The 19812-nt window shown below is 47.7% G+C and overlaps 1 protein-coding gene across 2 annotated transcripts in view; it reads right to left on the bottom strand.

Moving 5' to 3' along the window:
• PHRF1 (PHD and ring finger domains 1) overlaps nt 1-3994 on the bottom strand; it is a 45166-nt gene extending 41172 nt beyond the window's left edge. Inside the window, exon 1 of one of the 2 annotated variants that reach the window (XM_073347124.2) lies at nt 3811-3994. Coding sequence is in view for 1 of the 2 variants with exons in the window: in XM_073347123.2 (XP_073203224.1) it covers nt 2746-2799 (54 nt within the window). In the remaining variant the exon portion in view is untranslated. Of the gene's footprint in view, nt 1-2745; nt 3389-3810 lie in introns of those variants that run through there. The other variant, XM_073347123.2, reaches the window with a different exon arrangement.
• Nucleotides 3995-19812: the final 15818 nt, after the last annotated feature.

The following is a 19812-nucleotide window of genomic DNA, read 5'->3' as shown; positions in this document are numbered from 1 at the left end:
CATTTAAAAATTACCCAGGACCCTGACATTTTTATAAATCAACATTTTAATCCAACTGCACTGTCATCTTCTTATGTTGGGTACTTCGAGCAACCTTTAGGTCTACCATTCATTTTAAAAAAATGAAAAATTTCTTTTAGTCTACTTGCAGAAGCATTCTGGATTACAGAGACTCATGAGCCAAGAAAGCAGAAGTCAGTTAGATTTTCTCATATCTTTGAGGTTTTCAATTCCATTATTTTGGTCAATTATTTTGTTTTGATGACAGTAATCGGGAAGATACACACCAGGGAATACCTACAACTAAACTTAAATCTCATAAAGACTCGGCATGTAACTTCCAGACTGCACTAACCAGGAAATGTCTATTTTATTTGGGTTTCATAGTACTGAAATTGTGCAGTTCCCACTTAATGTCTGACATCAGAAAATCACTGGATGTGATTCAGGTTTCAGAAGCTGCAGTAACTAAAAACGCACATAAAAGTTATAAAGATCAAAACCTCATGAGGCTGAGAAAAAGGCTGGAGATACACAGGTTGACGACCACCATGATATGCTGAATGTAAAGCAACTAGAAGTTAAATTGACTCGGAAAAAAAACAATAGACTTAGACATATTAGATAAGCTTTGGGTTAGCAATAATTCCTCTACAGTTTACTGCTGTATATTTCAACTACATTATACATAATGTTGGAATTTGCAACAATAAGTCTAAATCTTTATTCCAGGCAGATTACAATCAGACTTATGCCTACATATTAGGAACTAGAACCACATAACCAAAGCCCTTACTATATTTTAAATAACTGTAAGGAATGATGCAAAACAACATAATCAACTTCCTAGAGTCCCAGAACCCATAACTGCAAAAAATGTGACACCTCTTCCCCCAAAATGAGGAATCTGAGACTATTTCAGATCTCTCTGTAAGCATCCGATTTGGGTTTTAATATCTGGCCTAAAGAAGCTTCCAGTGACAGAAGCCATATGACAAGCTTTCAGCATGAGAAAAGGCAATCAGTGTATGTACAGTATTACAAGACTTGAATCTTGACTAAAGATTGCAGTCTCAGTATTAATGGTTTAGTGTGAGATCTTTAAGGGCTCCCATTCTTCTGATGATTAGATGCTCTAATAAATAGGCCAAAGCAGCTAAAATCAGAGTAGTCATAATAAACAGATCCAAACTATTACAGGAACTCAGAGAACCAGAAAGCCGCAGTTAAACTTGACTTGCATGTGGTTAGATAGCATGGGAGGCAAGAGAGGAGGTTTGCAACTTCCTAATTATCCACTCCCTGGCCTACAGTGGCTTTCACCAGATAACCCACTGACACTTCTGAGGTGAAAGACCAGCATGTTACAGCACTGGCTGAGTATCCCCTTGTGGGCCAACATCAGACTGCTGTATTGGACCCAATCTTTTGCTCCCATGTGCTTTTAGATACACTGGGTCCAAGCTGTGTCCAAATATTGTCTCTTAGTCTGACCCTTTCAGGCCCACTGTCAGGATAGACTCCACCCCTTCTTGGATGTGGTACCCCATAGTCCAGCTGCCCTGAGCCCCAGAACCAGTGCTAGCCCCTCAAATTTGCCCAATATCTTATGCATGCCCTCCCCCAAGCTCCACCATTGGTTCTCTGTGGTACTGTTTAGCCTTTCAGGGACCTCATGAGAATTGAAGTAAGTAACACATAGACTTTACAAAACATCTTTAAACCTTGCACGCTTCACTAAAAAAAAAACAAAAGATATACAGATATATGGAAAAATACCCCCCTGCAAGCAAGACGCTTCCCCAGTTTCCTCAACCTCCTGAGAGACCTGTGTCTTAGGGTCCTCCAGCATCCTTTTGTGTACACACACACACACACACTCCTCTTTTGGTTCTGATCTCTCTTTGCTACAGAGTCACCTTTTACCAACAGCTTCTCCACTATCATTCCCCTGAGGCTTTTCCATTCTCCCATCCTCTATGGACAGGGACAAAAACAGATCAGTTGTGTCCCCCTTGGACGGCGGTACAACAAAACAATACAGGGATCAAGACCTGGTAAGTATCACTGATTGGGTTATCCACAGCCATCGTCTGCCTTCCTGCAATGTCTGAAAACACCCAGGACTACCTTAACGCTTTGCATCCATGTAGCAAACATCATGCTATAATACTCATAAGAATTATAGCTATGTAACACTATTTGATTATCTCTCATATCAGATCAGAGATAACATTTAGCAACTTAAGTTGCAAGAATCATACTACAGTCAAAGAACTGAAGGCACTGAAAGCAAGGCACCAGTGCTATCTGCACAATGTTAAAATGAAATTAGATAACACAAGGTAATCTATATTTGGGGAAAATACATTCAAGTATTAGCACCACAGGGTCAAATTTTAAAAGTCTCCTTCCAAATCTACACACAATTTAAATGCTGTGAAAAGTTTATACATGTAGACATGAAGGTTCCATGCAAGCCTCACCTATGCAGATAGCTGAGATGCCAACCAGCTGGAGTAATTCTAAATATTACAAAATAGTTTAAAACATGCGAAAAACTAAAGCTTTTTCCCATTGGCTGTTGATATCACACACACACACACAATCCAATAAATGACGTGTGATCATATCAACAAAACTAGCTAGTTTTCTTATCTTTCTGTATGTTTCATATGATCAGTAAGAGGCACTGCAAACAGGGCAATTACTACACCCAACACCCCTGAGGCAAGCTATATTCACCTCAATGTGTCTTTCACATCCAGTTTCATTGCTAAATTGTACTTCAGAGGACATTCGAAACACTGAGATCAAGCCACACAGTGCCCATATCAATGAAGTAAGCAGTTTTGTGATGGTCCGTACTTTACTAATGTTAACATTCTCTGCCTAAAGGCTTGATACTGCATTTACTACAATAAGATAGCTTTTTAAGTAATATTTTTAAGGGTTTCGTAAGAGACACCCAGAAGTTACAGCTCTGAGCTTTTAAAACCCTAGCCCATCTTGCTGGGTGGGTTTGACAGCAACCAGATCGTCAGCCTTTGATTTGACAGAACTGCAGTCCTGCCCCCTAAGTCACACGGAGAAAACGGCCCCTGCCACACATGCGTTTAGTAGAAAAACCGCTTCAGAGGGGTTAGCCGTGTCAGTCTGCATCCGCAAAAACAACGAGGAGTCCTTGTGGCACCTTAGAGAGTAACACGCTCATGTGCCACAAGCGAACCTCGCTGTCGTTGTTTTGTTTGTCTTGTTGTTTTGTTTTTTTAAAAGAAAAAAAACAGCGTTTCTGAAATGTAACCTCCAGCACCTCGGTCGTGTTCCCAAAGGCCAGTGGCTACCGCTTATGTAAGCGGAGCTGGGGCTCCGCCACCCTGAGCGAGAGCGACCGCGGGGCGGGGCGGGGCGGGGCGGGGGGGGGACACGCTGCGGAGCGGCCCGACGGTGGAGTCCCCTGCCCGCGCGGAGGCCGGCTGGCGGGCGCGGGGAAGCGATGTGGTCTGTGGCCAAGGACGACGAGCGGCCAGGACAAGCCCGCGCAGCCAGCGCGCGCCGAGCCCCCCCCCCCCCCCCCCCCGCAGCCTGCGCGCGCCAGAGTCTCCCTCCCGAGCCCCGCGCGCGCTCCACCCTCCAGCAAGCCTCTCAGGGCGGGCTGCCCACCCGCGGGGCTCCCTGAAGGCGGGGCTCTGCCCGCGGGGAGCGGGGGGAGGGAGGGGGACGCTCCGAGAGCTAAGCCGGCGGGGGGGGGGGGGGGGCTCCGAGCGCTAAGCCGGCGGGGCCCTCCCGCTCCCAGCCTCCGCGACTCACCCCCGGAGAAGACCCAGCGCCGCCGTCGCGGCCTCGCTCAGCAAACGCGCCGCCGCCGCGCTGCCCGGCTGACAAGGAACTGGGGGGGGGGGGGAGGGGGGGGCAGACTAGGCCAGGACACTGAGTGGGGGGGACGCAACGGCGCTGGGATCCCCACCCGGAACCGGGCTCGTAGCACTTCCGGGTCACGCCGCGAGCGCCGCTTCCCCCACAGGGCGGGGACACAAGCTGCCGGGTTGAACCATCGAGTCTACGGCGGGGATGAGGGGGAGGAAGAGTGGGAAGTAGCGGACCGAACCATTGGGAGGCTGTAAGGAGGGGGAGCGTGTATCTCCGCCCTGCCTGGGCTGTGCCTGTACAAATTTAGGGCAGCTCAGTAGCTGCTGAGGAGCATTCCCCCCTGCTAGGGGGAAGGGCTGTAGCGCTGGCTGCCATGTGGGGGGCACACACGCCAATCACCAGCAAATACTAGTGGGCAGGGGAGCCATATCACCCAGGTTTTGCTTGTCCCACTAGGAGCAAGACACCAACACCTCGAGGGCGCTGCCCCCATCCTCCGTACACCGCCCCCAGAGACCGCCCTGGGCATGCCGTGTGCCTCGCTGCCAGCATCGGGGTGGCGCATGCCAGGCAGGGATCTGCCATGGCCACAGGCCACATGAGCTGCAGCCTAGGGCATGCTGGGCCCATTGTCCACACCGTCATGGGTTCCAAGGCCAAATGGGACCAGTGTGACCTTGTCTACGCTACAAAATTAAGTCAACCTACGTTAGGTCAATATACAACCACCACAACAATTATTGCAGTTTTTCGTGTCCACACTACCCTCCTCACCAGGAGAACTTGCACTGATTGGGGGCGTGGGGGGGCCTCACAGCTGGATCCCCCCCCACCCTGCTTGCACAGGGCTGACAACTTGGCCCACCAGCCTTGAGGCAGAGGGGCACCACCTATGAGCCCACGCAGGGCTGACAGCCAACAGGTGAAGTAAGTAACATGTACATTGTGATCTTAACTACATCGACCCAAGCACTATGCCTCTCACGGAGGTGGAGCAGGTCGGTGCAGAGGGTGACTTACATCAGCGGTAGCAATGTTGTAGCGTACATGCTTACACAGTTAGGTTGGTGTAAGCTGCCTTACATCGACCTAACTCTGTCGTGTAGTAGACAAGACCTGTGATCATCTCATCTGACCTCCTGTGTAACAGGCCATAGCACTTCCACAACATTATTCTGAGAGCATATCTTTTAGGAAAAACATCCAATCTTGATTTTAAAATAGTCAGTGATGGAGAATCCACCACCACCTTTGGTAAGTTGTTCCAATGGTTAATTACTCTCACCATTAAAAATTTACACCCTATGTCCAGTGTGAATTTGTCTCACTTCAACTTCCAGCCATTGGATCATATTATACCTTTCTCTGCTAGATTGAAAAGCCCATTATTAAATATTTGTTCCCCATGTAGATACTTACAAATATTTTGCCCTCCCCTGCTCTAGGATGCTTCCTTCTAGTTGGATATCTCTCCCGTTTACCTTTTCTTTCTTTACTCAGGGATATATTTACAGGCTACAGGCCTGGGACACCAGCAATTAAAGGGCAACACCCACCAACCAAAAAGAATTTACCCATATTATTAAAAAAATCACCTTAACTTGACTTTTGTATAACTGTTGTTCAGACTAGATTTAATGGTCCCTTCTGGTCTTAAAATCTATGATCTCCCATATTACACAGGCCATAGAATTTCACCCAGTTACCCCAGTTTTGAGCCCAGTCACTTGTGTTTGATTAAAGCATATTTTCCAGAAGGGTATTCAGTCTTTATCCAGGGATGAAGAATCCATCCTTCCCTTGGTAGTTTGTTCCAATGCCTAATCACTGTCACTTAAGAAAAAATGTGCCTTATTTCTCATTTGAATTTCTTTGGCTTCCCCTGCCAGTGACTGGTTCTTGTTATGCTTTTTTATTATTTATTATTATTATTATTATTTTTGTTGCTAGATTAAAGAGTCCTTTTTTTTTAAATTCCCTATGAAGGTACTTATGCACTGTACACTCAACTCACCTATCCATCTTCTTTTCAGTAAAAGACTGAGCTCTTTAAGACTCTTACTATGCCATTTTCTCCAGCCCTCAATCAGTTTTGTAGCTCTTTTCTGTATCCTCTCCAATTTTTCAACATCTTTTTTAAAATATGGACACCAAAACTTTATGCCACATTGCTATATTAGTCTCACCAATACTGTATACAGAGATAAAGTCACCTCTCTACTCTTACTCACCCTTTTATACATCCAAGGATCACATTCGCCCTTTTTGCCACAGCTTCAAGCTGGGAGCTCACATTAAGTTGCTTCAGAGTAGCAGCCGTGTTAGTCTGTATTCACAAAAAGAAAAGGAGTACTAGTGGCACCTTAGAGACTAACCAATTTATTTGAGCATAAGCTTTTGTGAGCTACAGCTCACTTCATCAGATGCATTAGCTCACAAAAGCTTATGCTCAAATAAATTGATTAGTCTCTAAGGTTCCATTAGTATTCCTTTTCTTTTTATTAAGTTGCTTGTCCATTATGACCCATAAAACCTTTTCAGAGTTACTGCTTTCCAGGATACAGTCCCCCATTCTGAAGGTATGGCCTGCTTTCCTTGTGCCTAGACTATGACCTTTTATTTGGCTGTATTAAAACACATTTTGTTTGAATGGGCCCAGGTTATCCAGCGATCCAGATCACGCTGTATGACTGCTGTGTCCTCATCACTGTTTACCACTCTGCCAATCTCTGTGTCAACCACACATTTTTTCAGCAGTGATTTTATATTTATTTCCAGATTGTTGATAAAAATATTGAACAACATCAGGACTAGAACCAACCCCTGAAATCCCTAGTCAAGTTAAAGAGTCTGAGGCAGTCTTCGGTTATCTTGACCTCCTACCTCAGTTGAAACCTACAAATTGCCCTATCACTAGGATTTTGCCTCCAACGACATAACTCAGCATAAGAACAAGCCTTTTTTCCTGGTGAAGACAAGACCACAGAGGTTGGTGGAGTTCAGATACTTAAGTTATTGGAGATAAGAAAAAAATTACATATTTTAGCTAATTATCTATTTATTCACTGTCCAGTAATTCAGATAGGTCAAGAGATTTTTCCTCAACCTGTCAAAATCATCGTCGTCAGACTCTGGGCTACCCCAAGCATGGAGAGTTTGAACTCCAACCTTTTTCAGAATGTTATGAGCATGTGAAAATGGGAGGAAGGCTTTAAAATGAACATCTTGACATAACTACAGAGATTGCAAACTAGGAGGCATCTAAGATGAAATACTGGCTCTGTTGGAGTCAATGGCAAAATGTGCATTATCTTCTTATTGCCAGGATTTCAGCCCCTGGAATTTTTTTTACCTAAGGAAGAGGATTGTAGAGTTGCCTAATGTTGTGATTTTATCACAATTCTTGTGATACATGGTATTTTTCTAAAAGCCCAGCTGCTGGAATCTATAGAGCCTGAGAAAATCTTAAGAAGTTAATTGAATGTACTCTAAATGCTTAGAAACCAGAAGGCAAAAAAACCCCAAACCCCGCTCAAAATTTAAAAAAAAAAAAATACTCTTGTGATTTTTTAGCCAATTTCATGATTTTTGTGGGTGTGACTAATGATTTTTGAATGCCTGGGATTGGCAGTACTGGGAATGACAGAGGGACTATGGTGAAAAAGCAAGTTAGGATGGGGAAAAGAACAAGAATGAGAAGCAGACTGATGCATATAAATGCTTGGGGCCTGGTTTTATAGGGTTACTACTGAGCACCCACAACTCCTACTGAAGTCAACTGAAGGTGCAAGGACTCAGCACTTCTGAAGTTTTTCAAAGGGCTCAGCGGACAGCTGTTCCCGTAGTGCCATTATGGCCAGATTTTCAAAACAGTGGCACATCCAACGTTCTGAGCTCATGCAAGTCTAGCCCTGATTGTGGCGGGTGCTGAGATCGTTCGACAACTCTGGCCTTAGCACGTTCTAAAAATTCACGTTTGAGGGTACGATAAAGGAAACAATAAACTAGCTCCACCACTAGAGGTTGCTCCTATACTCATTAAGAACAGCACACCCTCCTATCTGACTAGCCCGCTGACGATGTATGTTATCTGCAGTGTAGCTGTAGCTCTGGCGGTCCCGGGATATTAGAGACAAGCGGGGCGAGGTAATATCTTTTATTGGACCAACTTCTGCCGGTGGGAGAGAGACACGCTTTCACGTCACACAGAGCTCTTCCTCAGGTCTGGGAAAGGTATCCCAGCCTCACAGGACAGGGCATTTTGTTCCATGGGGCGGTGGGTATAATAGACCAGGGAAGGCTAAGCGCTGCCGTCGCCATGGTGGCTCCGCCCCTTCCCCGAGGCCCCCACCACCTGCTGCTACTGCCTGCCATGTCTCCTCCAGTCCACACCCCACCCTGCTGCTTGCCGCGTCCCTCCTCCTCGGGGACAGGGGTGTGAGGAGGGACGCGGAGAGCCAGTGGCAGGCGGGGGGAGTGAGGCGGCTCGGCTGGGCGCTGGGGCCAGTGGCTGGGCCAGTGGCTTGGCTGGGGGGTGGGGCCTTCAGGGGCAACTGGGCCCAGTGCTCAGGGGGCTGGCCTGGGGCTCGGGGGCCAGCGGCTCGGGCAGGGGAGGGCCTTCAGTGTTGGGGGAACTGGCGGCGGTGGGTCTGGCCCAGCACTCACGGGGGCGGCGGGGTGGCAGCTCTGCCCACTGTGGCTGGGATAGGTGGGCCAGGGCTCCTCCAGTCCCGGGGAGGCCCCTCAGGGCTTCTCCTGTTACAGGGGGTGGTGGGAAAAGCAGGGCCGACGAGCTAGCCTCCCCAAAGCAGGGGTTGACCCGCCACCCATGTTTTGTTCCAGCTTGCCTTTTGCTGCGACACCAGGAGTACCTTTCCCAGACCCGAAGAAGAGCTCTGTGTGGCTCGAAAGCTTGTCTCTCTCACCCACCAAAGTTGGTCCAGTAAAAGATATTACCTCATCCACCTTGTCTCTCGTATCACAGTTAATAGAAGGGAGAAACCTCGTGCTATTAATGCTCAGAGCCAGAGGAGAGAACACAGCTGTTTCCATGCAGCCAGAGAATAGAAACTAGGCAGGACGAAAAGATCTGCTGATGACCACTCACCTACTGGCTGCATGCACATCTGAGAGAACCTAGGCAGTGCTCAGCTGACCTGTGCTTCGCTGCACTTACGCATCCCTGAGACCTTCAACTCCAGAGCAGCGATGAAGGACATAAAAGGATGCTGCAAAAATATGGTTTTAACAACACACTGGAAACCTGTGACCAATACACAGAGTGGGAGTTCACCTGAATAATAGAAAAGAGCAAAACTCAAAGGCTGGTAAGCAGTCTGTCTGCTGACACAGATACCTCAAGGTGCTTATTTTAATGGGGGTTGCCACACTAGTCCTGATTCTGCTTTATCAGGGTTTCCCCCGACCCTGCGAGCTGGGGAATGGGGGCACAGAAAAAGATGACACAACAAGGCAACCTTGCATTCCTCCAATCCCCCAGCTACCTCCCACCTGGTCGCTTCTTCATAGTACTCCAGCACCCACCCATCATGCCACTGATGGTACATTCTCCACTGCATTAACTGGTGGAGGGAAGAACTCTACTGGGATTTATGGAGGAATAGCTTCCCTCCTGAACTGGGCCAGTTCAGCTACAAACAAGAGCAATCCTCTTCCCCCTCTAAAAACATGGGACGGAATGCAAAGAAAATACAATGATAACGGAGACTAAATAGTAATATCATAGGTGCTGACTCTGTGGGTGCTCCCAGTGCCTCCCACCTGCCGTCGGCCCCACTGGTCAGTGCCGCCCCCCAGCACCTCCCGCCCGCCACGGATCAGCTGTTTAGCAGCTTGCAGGAGGTGCTGGGAGGGAGGGGGAAGAGCGAGGGTGGGGTGCACTCAAGGGAGGGGGCAGAATGGGGCAGGAAGAGACAGGGCAGGGGCTTGGGGGAAAGGGTGGAGTGGAGCAGGGGTCGAGCACTCTTCGGGAAAGGACAAAGTCAGCACCTGTGAGTAATATTACACTTCTTGCCTCCTCCAGGCCCAGATTCAATGCAGGCAGTGACTCAGGGAAAGGCTGGTGACCCTTTACCATGACATCTGCTTTGATGGTGTGAGTGCCTGGCCTCTGCCTCACATGATGCATAGTTCAGAGCCCCATGTAGGACAGAACATTTCAAAGCAGTTATTGGAGCAACTAAACAAATATATAGCAGATGCAAACATACCTGTGATACCTTATCATAAACATTAGGCATTGTGGGATAAGAGCTACAGTTGCAGTGTGATTCTCTAGTGTAGATGGGGCTTGCATGGGGCTGCAGACCCTTTGCCTAAGGTCGAGATTCACAAAGGTATTTAGGATCCTAACTTGCATTGAAATCAATGGAAGTTAAGAGCCTGTATACCTCTGTGGAGCTGGGCCTAAGATCCCAAGATGGCTGTTGCACTGTCAATGTACTAACAGTTGACCATAGAAGGGAGAAGAATTGGCAACAGGATATAGAGCTTCTGGGTCACCAGCTTAACTCCAGGCTGGAAGTTTTTACTATCTGATGGTTGATGTGCAGTGTGAAAGGAGTTTGGTGGTGCTCCAAGCCTTGATTCAAAGCCCACTGAAAAGACTCCATTGGCTTTGGAGAATTTTAGATCAGGCCCCCAGCTGGTTCATCAGGCCTGCAAGGTGTCAATACTGCAAAATCCTCTCTTGTGTAGTGCCAGCCTTTTCAGCAGTTGCACCAGGAAGGCCAAACAGAATTTCCCTCTGATTCCCTAGAAGTGATCCTCTCCCACCTCAACTTGGACTCTCATGGTTTGTTAAGTGGATAAGCAGAGGACTTCATCTTTCTCTAACCCCATAAAGACATGTAACCTCCATCCTGCACACCAAAAAAACCTGACTATGGTTTGGTGAATCTCATTTTGAAAGGAAAACGCTGGTATTTCTATGTATAGATGAAAGACTTGGAAGGAACGACTTGTGCCATCTAGTCAGACCCCTGGCAACAAGGAGTTCACCATCAGCCTATCAGATCTCACTCAGAACACCTCTGAATTTGCTGTAACTCCCTTGTCAGACATCCTGTTTCTCTCTCTACTTGGGATTTGAGTTGATCTCCCACACCCCCACCATTATCTCTCATTTACTAATGAAAGTGGCCAGTAGCAGCATTCCTATTTTCTAGCAGATGCACAGAGACACAAAACCAGCAGGGTAGCAGCTTTGCTTAATTTCTGTTTGTACTGTAGGCTGTGTTATCAGATGCCGTTTTAAACAGCAGGCTCTTTCTTTATTTACAGGACTGACGCCCACTATCTACAGAACTAAGTAAATGAAACAAGAGTGAATCACATCACAGGGGTGTGGATCTATATTGGTTTCTTTATAGTTTTATCACTTTATCTATACCCTACCCTCTTTCTCATTCTCCCTTGATTTTCCTGTCCCAGGAGCTGAGGTGTTTGAGTCAATTGCTAACCATGCTCCTTCCACCATCAGATTGTTTTGCTAGAGAGTTTTTTTAACCGAGTTAGCTAGAATGGGCAGGTGAGGATTATGCACTGTGACATATCAGCCAAAAATATTTGCTGAGGTTATCCTGATAAAAATTGTACAAAAAGTCATAGGAGTTGGGGGTTCTGGCTTCATTGTAATGGGTCCTCTGAGACATGTTACAGAAGGGAAAGCTGAAATTAACATAAAATAACTTACTGGAAATAAAATTAATAAATACACAATATAATATATTAGAATATTTAAAGATTTTTATATATCTTTTTTAAGTAATCAGGTTAGTTCCTGGTTGAAAATTTGAGATTTCCCTCTCAAATCTGCACAGCTGATCTCAACCTCAAATGTTTGGATCACCTGCTGGGGAAATCACACAAGAAGGGAGAAAATAATTTTTCCTGTATTATTTCATCCTCTACAGTCTTCTATAGGTCTTTAAATCTTGACAGACCATTGGAAAGGGGAACTGAACCCACATTACTCATGAGTCAGTCAAGAAAACTGCCCTATCTATTTATGAAAAAAGGAAGCAAAATAAAGCATTGGATCTGTGAAATCTGTAGAGCAATTACATACAGGTGCACGCATACAACCAAGAAACAGGCATGTTCCAGGGCCAGCACCGGGCTGGCACCTTGTCAGAAGTTGAAGAAAGAGAGAAACAGAATTCCCTTCCCTGATGATCCCAAAGGTAGCTAAGTGAATGTGTCAGTGTATTCTGTTATTTTCTCACTGGTCTGAGAGAGAGATGAAGAGAGAGGGGGGTAGAGGGCTGCCTTAAAGCAACAGAAACTAACCACTGTATACTTTAAAATAAAAACAAGCCCTTCATTTTGAAAATATTAGTTAAACACTGTTAGGATACAATATGAAATTGCACAGTTTTGATACAATACAGCATTTGTGGCCCGCTGAGAGAATCATTCTTATTACAGGGAACAGGAAAAGTCCAATCCTGGTCTCTTTTCACTAACAGAGCAAACAAAATAATTTTGTTCCTCTTTGTTTATGCCAGTTCTGGTACCAGTTTCACCTCGGCAATGACCCTAGCAAGGAGAGAGGCCATGCTGATTCCTATCCTACAGTATACCAGAGGAGGACATCTTCCATCATCCCAAAATGTGATCATCTTTAAAAATAAATTCCATCTTTTGCAAATTCTTGGTTTCAATGTGTTTTGAAACTGAGCTGGAGACAAAGGGCCAAATTCTCCATTTGGGTTAGCAAGTACTACTCCATTGAAGTACAGGGAGGTACTCCCATGAATGTCCCAGGGCCCTGGTCTACACTAGGACTTTAGGTCGAATTTAGCAGCGTTAAATCGATGTAAACCTGCACCCGTCCACACAATGAAGCCCTTTATTTTGACTTAAAGGGCTCTTAAAATCGATTTCCTTACTCCACCCCTGACAAGTGGATTAGCGCTTAAATCGACGTTGCCGGCTCGAATTTGGGGTACTGTGGACACAATTCGATGGTATTGGCCTCCGGCAGCTATCCCAGAGTGCTCCATTATGACCGCTCTGGACAGCACTCTCAACTCGGATGCACTGGCCAGGTAGACAGGAAAAGAACTGCGAACTTTTGAATCTCATTTCCTGTTTGGCCAGCGTGGCAAGCTCCAGGTGACCATGCAGAGCTCATCAGCACAGGTGACCATGATGGAGTCCCAGAATCGCAAAAGAGCTCCAGCATGGACCGAACGGGAGGTACGGGATCTGATCGCTATTTGGGGAGAGGAATCCGTGCTATCAGAACTCCGTTCCAGTTTTCAAAATGCCAAAACCTTTGTCAAAATCTCCCAGGGCATGAAGGACAGAGGCCATAACAGGGACCCGAAGCAGTGCCGCGTGAAACTGAAGGAGCTGAGGCAAGCCTACCAGAAAACCAGAGAGGCGAACAGCTGCTCTGGGTCAGAGCCCCAAACATGCCGCTTCTATGATGAGCTGCATGCCATTTTAGGGGGTTCAGCCACCACTACCCCAGCCGTGTTGTTTGACTCCTTCAATGGAGATGGAGGCAATACGGAAGCAGGTTTTGGGGACGAAGAAGATGATGATGAGGAGGAGGTTGTAGATAGCTCACAGCAAGCAAGCGGAGAAACCGGTTTTCCCGACAGCCAGGAACTGTTTCTCACCCTAGACCTGGAGCCAGTACCCTCCGAACCCACCCAAGGCTGCCTCCTGGACCCAGCAGGCGGAGAAGGGACCTCTGGTGAGTGTACCTTTTAAAATACTATATATGGTTTAAAAGCAAGCATGTGAAAGGATTACTTTGCCCTGGCATTTGCAGTTCTCCTAGATGTAGTCCTAAAGCCTTTGCAAAAGGTTTCTGGGGAGGGCAGCCTTATTGCGTCCTTCATGGTAGGACACTTTACCACTCCAGGCCAGTAACACGTACTCGGGAATCATTGTAGAACAAAGCATTGCAGTGTATGTTTGCTGGCATTCAAACAACATCCGTTCTTTATCTCTCTGTGTTATCCTCAGGAGAGTGAGATATAATTCATGGTCACCTGGTTGAAATAGAGTGCTTTTCTTCAGGGGACACTCAGAGGAGCCCATTCCTGCTGGGCTGTTTGCCTGTGGCTAAACAGAAATGTTCCCCGCTGTTAGCCACAGGGAGGGGGGAAGGTTGAGGGGGTAGTCACGCGGTGGGAGGAGGGAAAATGCGACCTTGTAACGAAAGCACATGTGCTATGTATGTAATGTTAACAGCAAGGTTTACCCTGAAAGAGTGTAGCCACTGTTTTATAAAATGTGTCTTTTTAAATATCGCTGTCCCTTTTTTTCTCTCCACCAGCTGCATGTGTTTCAATGATCACAGGATCTTCTCCTTCCCAGAGGCTAGTGAAGCTTAGAAAGAAAAAAAAACGCACTCGCGATGAAATGTTCTCCGAGCTCATTGTGTCCTCCCACACTGACAGAGCACAGACGAATGCGTGGAGGCAAATAATGTCAGAGTGCAGGAAAGCACAAAATGACCGGGAGGAGAGGTGGCGGGCTGAAGAGAGTAAGTGGTGGGCTGAAGAGAGTAAGTGGCGGGCTGAAGACAGGGCTGAAGCTCAAATGTGGCGGCAGCGTGATGAGAGGAGGCAGGATTCAATGCTGAGGCTGCTGCAGGACCAAACCAGTATGCTCCAGTGTATGGTTGAGCTGCAGCAAAGGCAGCTGGAGCACAGACTGCCACTGCAGCCCCTCTGTAACCAACCGCCCTCCTCCCCAAGTTCCATAGCCTCCACACCCAGACGCCCAAGAACGCGGTGGGGGGGCCTCCGGCCAACCAGCCACTCCACCACAGAGGATTGCCCCAAAAAAAGAAGGCTGTCATTCAATAAATTTTAAAGTTGTAAACTTTTAAAGTGCTGTGCTTAAAGTGCTGTGTGGCATTTTCCTTCCCTCCTCCACCACCCCTCCTGGGCTACCTTGGTAGTCATCCCCCTATTTGTGTGATGAATGAATAAAGAATGCATGAATGTGAAGCAACAATGACTTTATTGCCTCTGCAAGCTGTGATTGAAGGGAGGAGGGGCGGGTGGTTAGCTTACAGGGAAGTAGAGTGAACCAAGGGGCGGGGGGTTTCATCAAGGAGAAACAAACAGAACTTTCACACCGTAGCCTGGCCAGTCATGAAACTGGTTTTCAAAGCTTCTCTGATGCGTACCGCGCCCTCCTGTGCTCTTCTAACCGCCCTGGTGTCTGGCTGCGCGTAACCAGCAGCCAGGTGATTTGCCTCAACCTCCCACCCTGCCATAAACATCTCCCCCTTACTCTCACAGATATTGTGAAGTACACAGCAAGCAGTAATAACAGTGGGAATATTGGTTTCGCTGAGGTCTAAGCGAGTCAGTAAACTGCGCCAGCGCGCCTTTAAACATCCAAATGCACATTCTACCAGCATTCTGCACTTGCTCAGCCTGTAGTTGAACAGCTCCTGACTACTGTCCAGGCTGCCTGTGTACGGCTTCATGAGCCATGGCATTAAGGGGTAGGCTGGGTCCCCAAGGATACATATAGGCATTTCAACATCCCCAACAGTTATTTTCTGGTCTGGGAATAAAGTCCCTTCCTGCAGCTTTTGAAACAGACCAGAGTTCCTGAAGATGCGAGCATCATGCACCTTTCCCGGCCATCCCACGTTGATGTTGGTGAAACGTCCCTTGTGATCCACCAGAGCTTGCAGCACTATCGAAAAGTACCCCTTGCGGTTTATGTACTCGGCGGCTCGGTGCTCCGGTGCCAAGATAGGGATATGGGTTCCGTCTATAGCCCCACCACAGTTAGGGAATCCCATTGCAGCAAAGCCCTCCACTATGACCTGCACATTTCCCAGGGTCACTACCCTTGATATCAGCAGATCTTTGATTGCGTGGGCTACTTGCATCACAGCAGCCCCCACAGTAGATTTGCCCACTCCAAATTGATTCCCAACTGACCGGTAGCTGTCTGGCATTGCAAGCTTCCACAGGGCTATCGCCACTCGCTTCTCAACTGTGAGGGCTGCTCTCATCTTGGTATTCATGCGCCTCAGGGCAGGGGAAAGCAAGTCACAAAGTTCCATGAAAGTGCCCTTACGCATGCGAAAGTTTCGCAGCCACTGGGAATCATCCCAGACCTGCAACACTATGCGGTCCCACCAGTCTGTGCTTGTTTCCCGAGCCCAGAATCGGCGTTCCACAGCATGAACCTGCCCCATTAGCACCATGATGCATGCATTGGCAGGGCCCATGCTTTCAGAGAAATCTGTGTCCATGTCCTGATCACTCACGTGACCGCGCTGACGTCGCCTCCTCGCCCGGTATCGCTTTGCCAGGTTCTGGTGCTGCATGTACTGCTGGATAATGCGTGTGGTGTTTAATGTGCTCCTAATTGCCAAAGTGAGCTGAGCGGCCTCCATGCTTGCCTTGGTATGGTGTCCGCACAGAAAAAAGGCGCGGAACGATTGTCTGCCGTTGCTCTGACGGAGGGAGGGGCGACTGAGGACACGGCTTACAGGGTTGGCTTCAGGGAGCTAAAATCAACAAAGGGGGTGTCTTTACACCAAGGAGTATTTCAGGCAGGACTTCACGGAGGGTTCCAATAAGAAATGGTGCACCTAAGTTATCATTCTTATTGGAACAAGGAGGTTAGCCTGGCCTCTGATTGATACATGGCTAGATTTACCTCGCTGCACCTTCTCTGTGAGTGACTGCAGTGTGACCTAGAGGAATGAGTCCCCTAGACAGGGGAGGAGGCAAATGAGTACAAAACAAATCTGGTCTATTTCTTGTTTTGACCCACTCCATCTATCTTTTACATCTTTGGCTGGCAGCAGACGGTGCAGAAGGACTGCATGCCATCCACATCTCATGGCTGCTCGGCAGAAGATGGTACAATACGACTACTAGCAATCCTCATCTCTTGCCTGCCTGGCAGAAGATGGTACAGTACGACTGCTAGCAGTCCGTATCGCCTGCCCGCTCACCATAAGACGGTTCAATAGGACTGACTGCAGGACTAAAGAGAATGACCTGGTCAAGTCACTCCAAATTTAGTCCCTGCGCCCATGTCTGCCCAGGCGCTCCCAGCCGACGTGGCCAGGAGCACCTCGGACACGACGAGGACGACTACCAGTCGTATTGCACCGTCTGCTGCCAGAAGGCAATGGGTTGCTGCTACTGTGCAGCAAAGCCGTACCGCGTCTGCCAGCACCCAGGAGACATAGGGTGACGGTTACCTGAGCGGGCTCCATGCTTGCCGTGGTATGGCGTCTGCACAGGTAACTCAGGAAAAAAGGCGCGAAATGATTGTCTGCCCTTGCTTTCACGGAGGGAGGGAGGGAACGGGGGCCTGACGATACGTACCCAGAACCACCCGCAACAATGTTTTAGCCCCATCAGAGTGCTCCATTGTGACTGCTCTGGACAGCACTCTCAGATGCCCGATTGTTTGCCGTTGCTCTGACGCCGGGAGGGGCGACTGAGGACACGGCTTACAGGGTTGGCTTCAGGGAGCTAAAATCAACAAAGGGGGTGTCTTTACATCTAGGAGTATTTCAGGCAGGACTTCACGGAGGGTTCCAATAAGAAATGGTGCACCTAAGTTATCGTTCTTATTGGAACAAGAAGGTTAGCCTGGCCTCTGATTGATACATGGCTAGATTTACCTCGCTGCACCTTCTTTGTGAGTGACTGCAGTGTGACCTAGAAGAATGAGTCCCCTAGACAGGCGGCGGGGGGGAAGCAAATGAGTACAAAACAAATCTGGTCTATTTCTTGTTTTGATCCACTCCATCTATCTTTTACATCTTTGGCTGGCAGCAGACGGTGCAGAAGGACTGCATGCCATCCACATCTCATGGCTGCTCGGCAGAAGATGGTACAGTACAACTGCTAGCAGTCCGTATCGCCTGCCCACTCACCATAAGACGGTTCAATAGGACTGACTGCAGGACTAAAGAGAATGACCTGGTCAAGTCACTCCAAATTTAGTCCCTGCACCCATGTCTGCCCAGGCGCTCCCAGCCGACGTGGCCAGGAGCACCTCGGACATGACGATGATGGCTACCAGTCGTACTGTACCGTCCGCTACCACAAGGCAAGGGGTTGCTGCTACTGTGTAGCAATGCCATACCGCGTCTGCCAGCACCCAGGAGACATAGGGTGACGGTTACCTGAGCGGGCTCCATGCTTGCCGTGGTATGGTGTCTGCACAGGTAACTCAGGAAAAAAGGCGCGAAACGATTGTCTGCCCTTGCTTTCACGGAGGGAGGGAGGGAACGGGGGCCTGACGATATGTACCCAGAACCACCCGCGACAATGTTTTAGCCCCATCAGGCATTGGGATCTCAACCCAGAATTCCAATGGGCAGCAGAGACTGCGGGAACTGTGGGATAGCTACCCACAGTGCAACGCTCCGGAAGTCGACTCTAGCCTCGGTACTGTGGAAGCGCTCCGCCGAGTTAATGCACTTAGAGCATTTTCTGTGGGGACACACACACTCGAATATATAAAACCGATTTCTAAAAAACCGACTTCTATAAATTCGACCTTATTCCGTAGTGTAGACATACCCCCAGAGACTAATAGCTAGATCCATCCTCTTTTGAAGTCAGTGGGGGTCTTGCAGTTTACCTCAGTGGATACAGAACTGGACCTTAAAAATCACACCTCTTGCATTTTCCAATATAGCAAATAGAGCTGTTTGCTCGTTGAGACACTGCTTCTTTCCATATTGCTGTGTGGTGTGCTGGTTTCAGCCCCTGCTTTACACTATATGTTTTCAATATGAGGCACAGAGATTTAGCTTGTGCAACACTTACTGTATTAACAGTGGGAATCATGCAGCTAAGCCACCCAGAGCTGCTTTGAAAACACACTCTAGATCTCCTTTGCTTTTCACCTAAGGCTTGCATCCAGATTTAATAGGATTTCATTAGCACAAGGGGGCCTCCATCCCTGATTTGGGCCCAGGGGCACTGCTGCAGTATAAAGTAATAAATAAATAAATAATAACAACAGTTTGTAAGGATAACGTTTTACATGAGAAAACTTTAGATCTCTCATAGCACAAAGGGAACGAAGTGTGTCTTGGAAGTTAAACTAACATCGGTGTCAGATTTCAGAGTAGCAGCCGTGTTAGTCTGTATCCGCAAAAAGAAAAGGAGGACTTGTGGCACCTTCGAGACTAACAAATTTATTTGAGCAAAAGCTTTCGTGAGCTACAGCTCACTTCATTGGATGTATCTACTAGTCCATCTTGACTCACGGAAAAGGTTGAAGCACTTGTGAAATGTAGCCGGTGGATGAAAAGTATTGCAGAAAGAGGGAAGGATCTAGTAACTCCAACACCGAAGTTGTTAACCATAGTCAGAACTTAAGTCATGAGTAGGGAACACAGCAGAGGAATTGATCAAGTTGGCTTTCACATGGTTCTCCTCAGTTCCTCTTCTACTGTGTTTACAAGATCACCCAGGCTAGACAAATCATTGCTTTTGCCTTCATTTCTGAATGCATATATGGATCAGGATTAGATTCTCCAGTCTGGTTCACAGCAGCACAAAGTGGCCTTAAAGCCACTTTGAGAAAGGGCCAAGGGAGAATTGTCCCTGCCCAAGGGAGTTCTGCCCACGGAAAGCTGTAGGACTGTCCCAGGTTCAAGGTGTGGGGCACAGAGAGCGTAGGGAGAAGGGCTCTTACACTGGGGCTGCGCAGCTGTGGATCAGGAAACAGCAGCCAGCCTTCTAGGTTCCCTTTCCACTGTGCTCAAGCAGAACTCAGGCAGGATGGAGAATCAACAAACTCAGTGTACAAAAACAGGGCCAAAGGTAACCCTGGTGCAAGCAAGTGGCACTCCCATTAACTTCTAAGGAGATTGCACCTGCTTATATAAGTTGAATTTATCCCCCTTTGTTAAGCATCCAAAAAGAATCTTAGGTCAACCAGTTACCA

Source organism: Lepidochelys kempii, chromosome 6 (genome assembly GCF_965140285.1).
Source record: "Lepidochelys kempii isolate rLepKem1 chromosome 6, rLepKem1.hap1, whole genome shotgun sequence".
Taxonomy (NCBI): Eukaryota; Metazoa; Chordata; order Testudines; family Cheloniidae; genus Lepidochelys; species Lepidochelys kempii.
The sequence above is the reverse complement of the archived record's forward strand: the minus strand, read 5'-3'. Positions and strand labels throughout refer to the sequence as shown.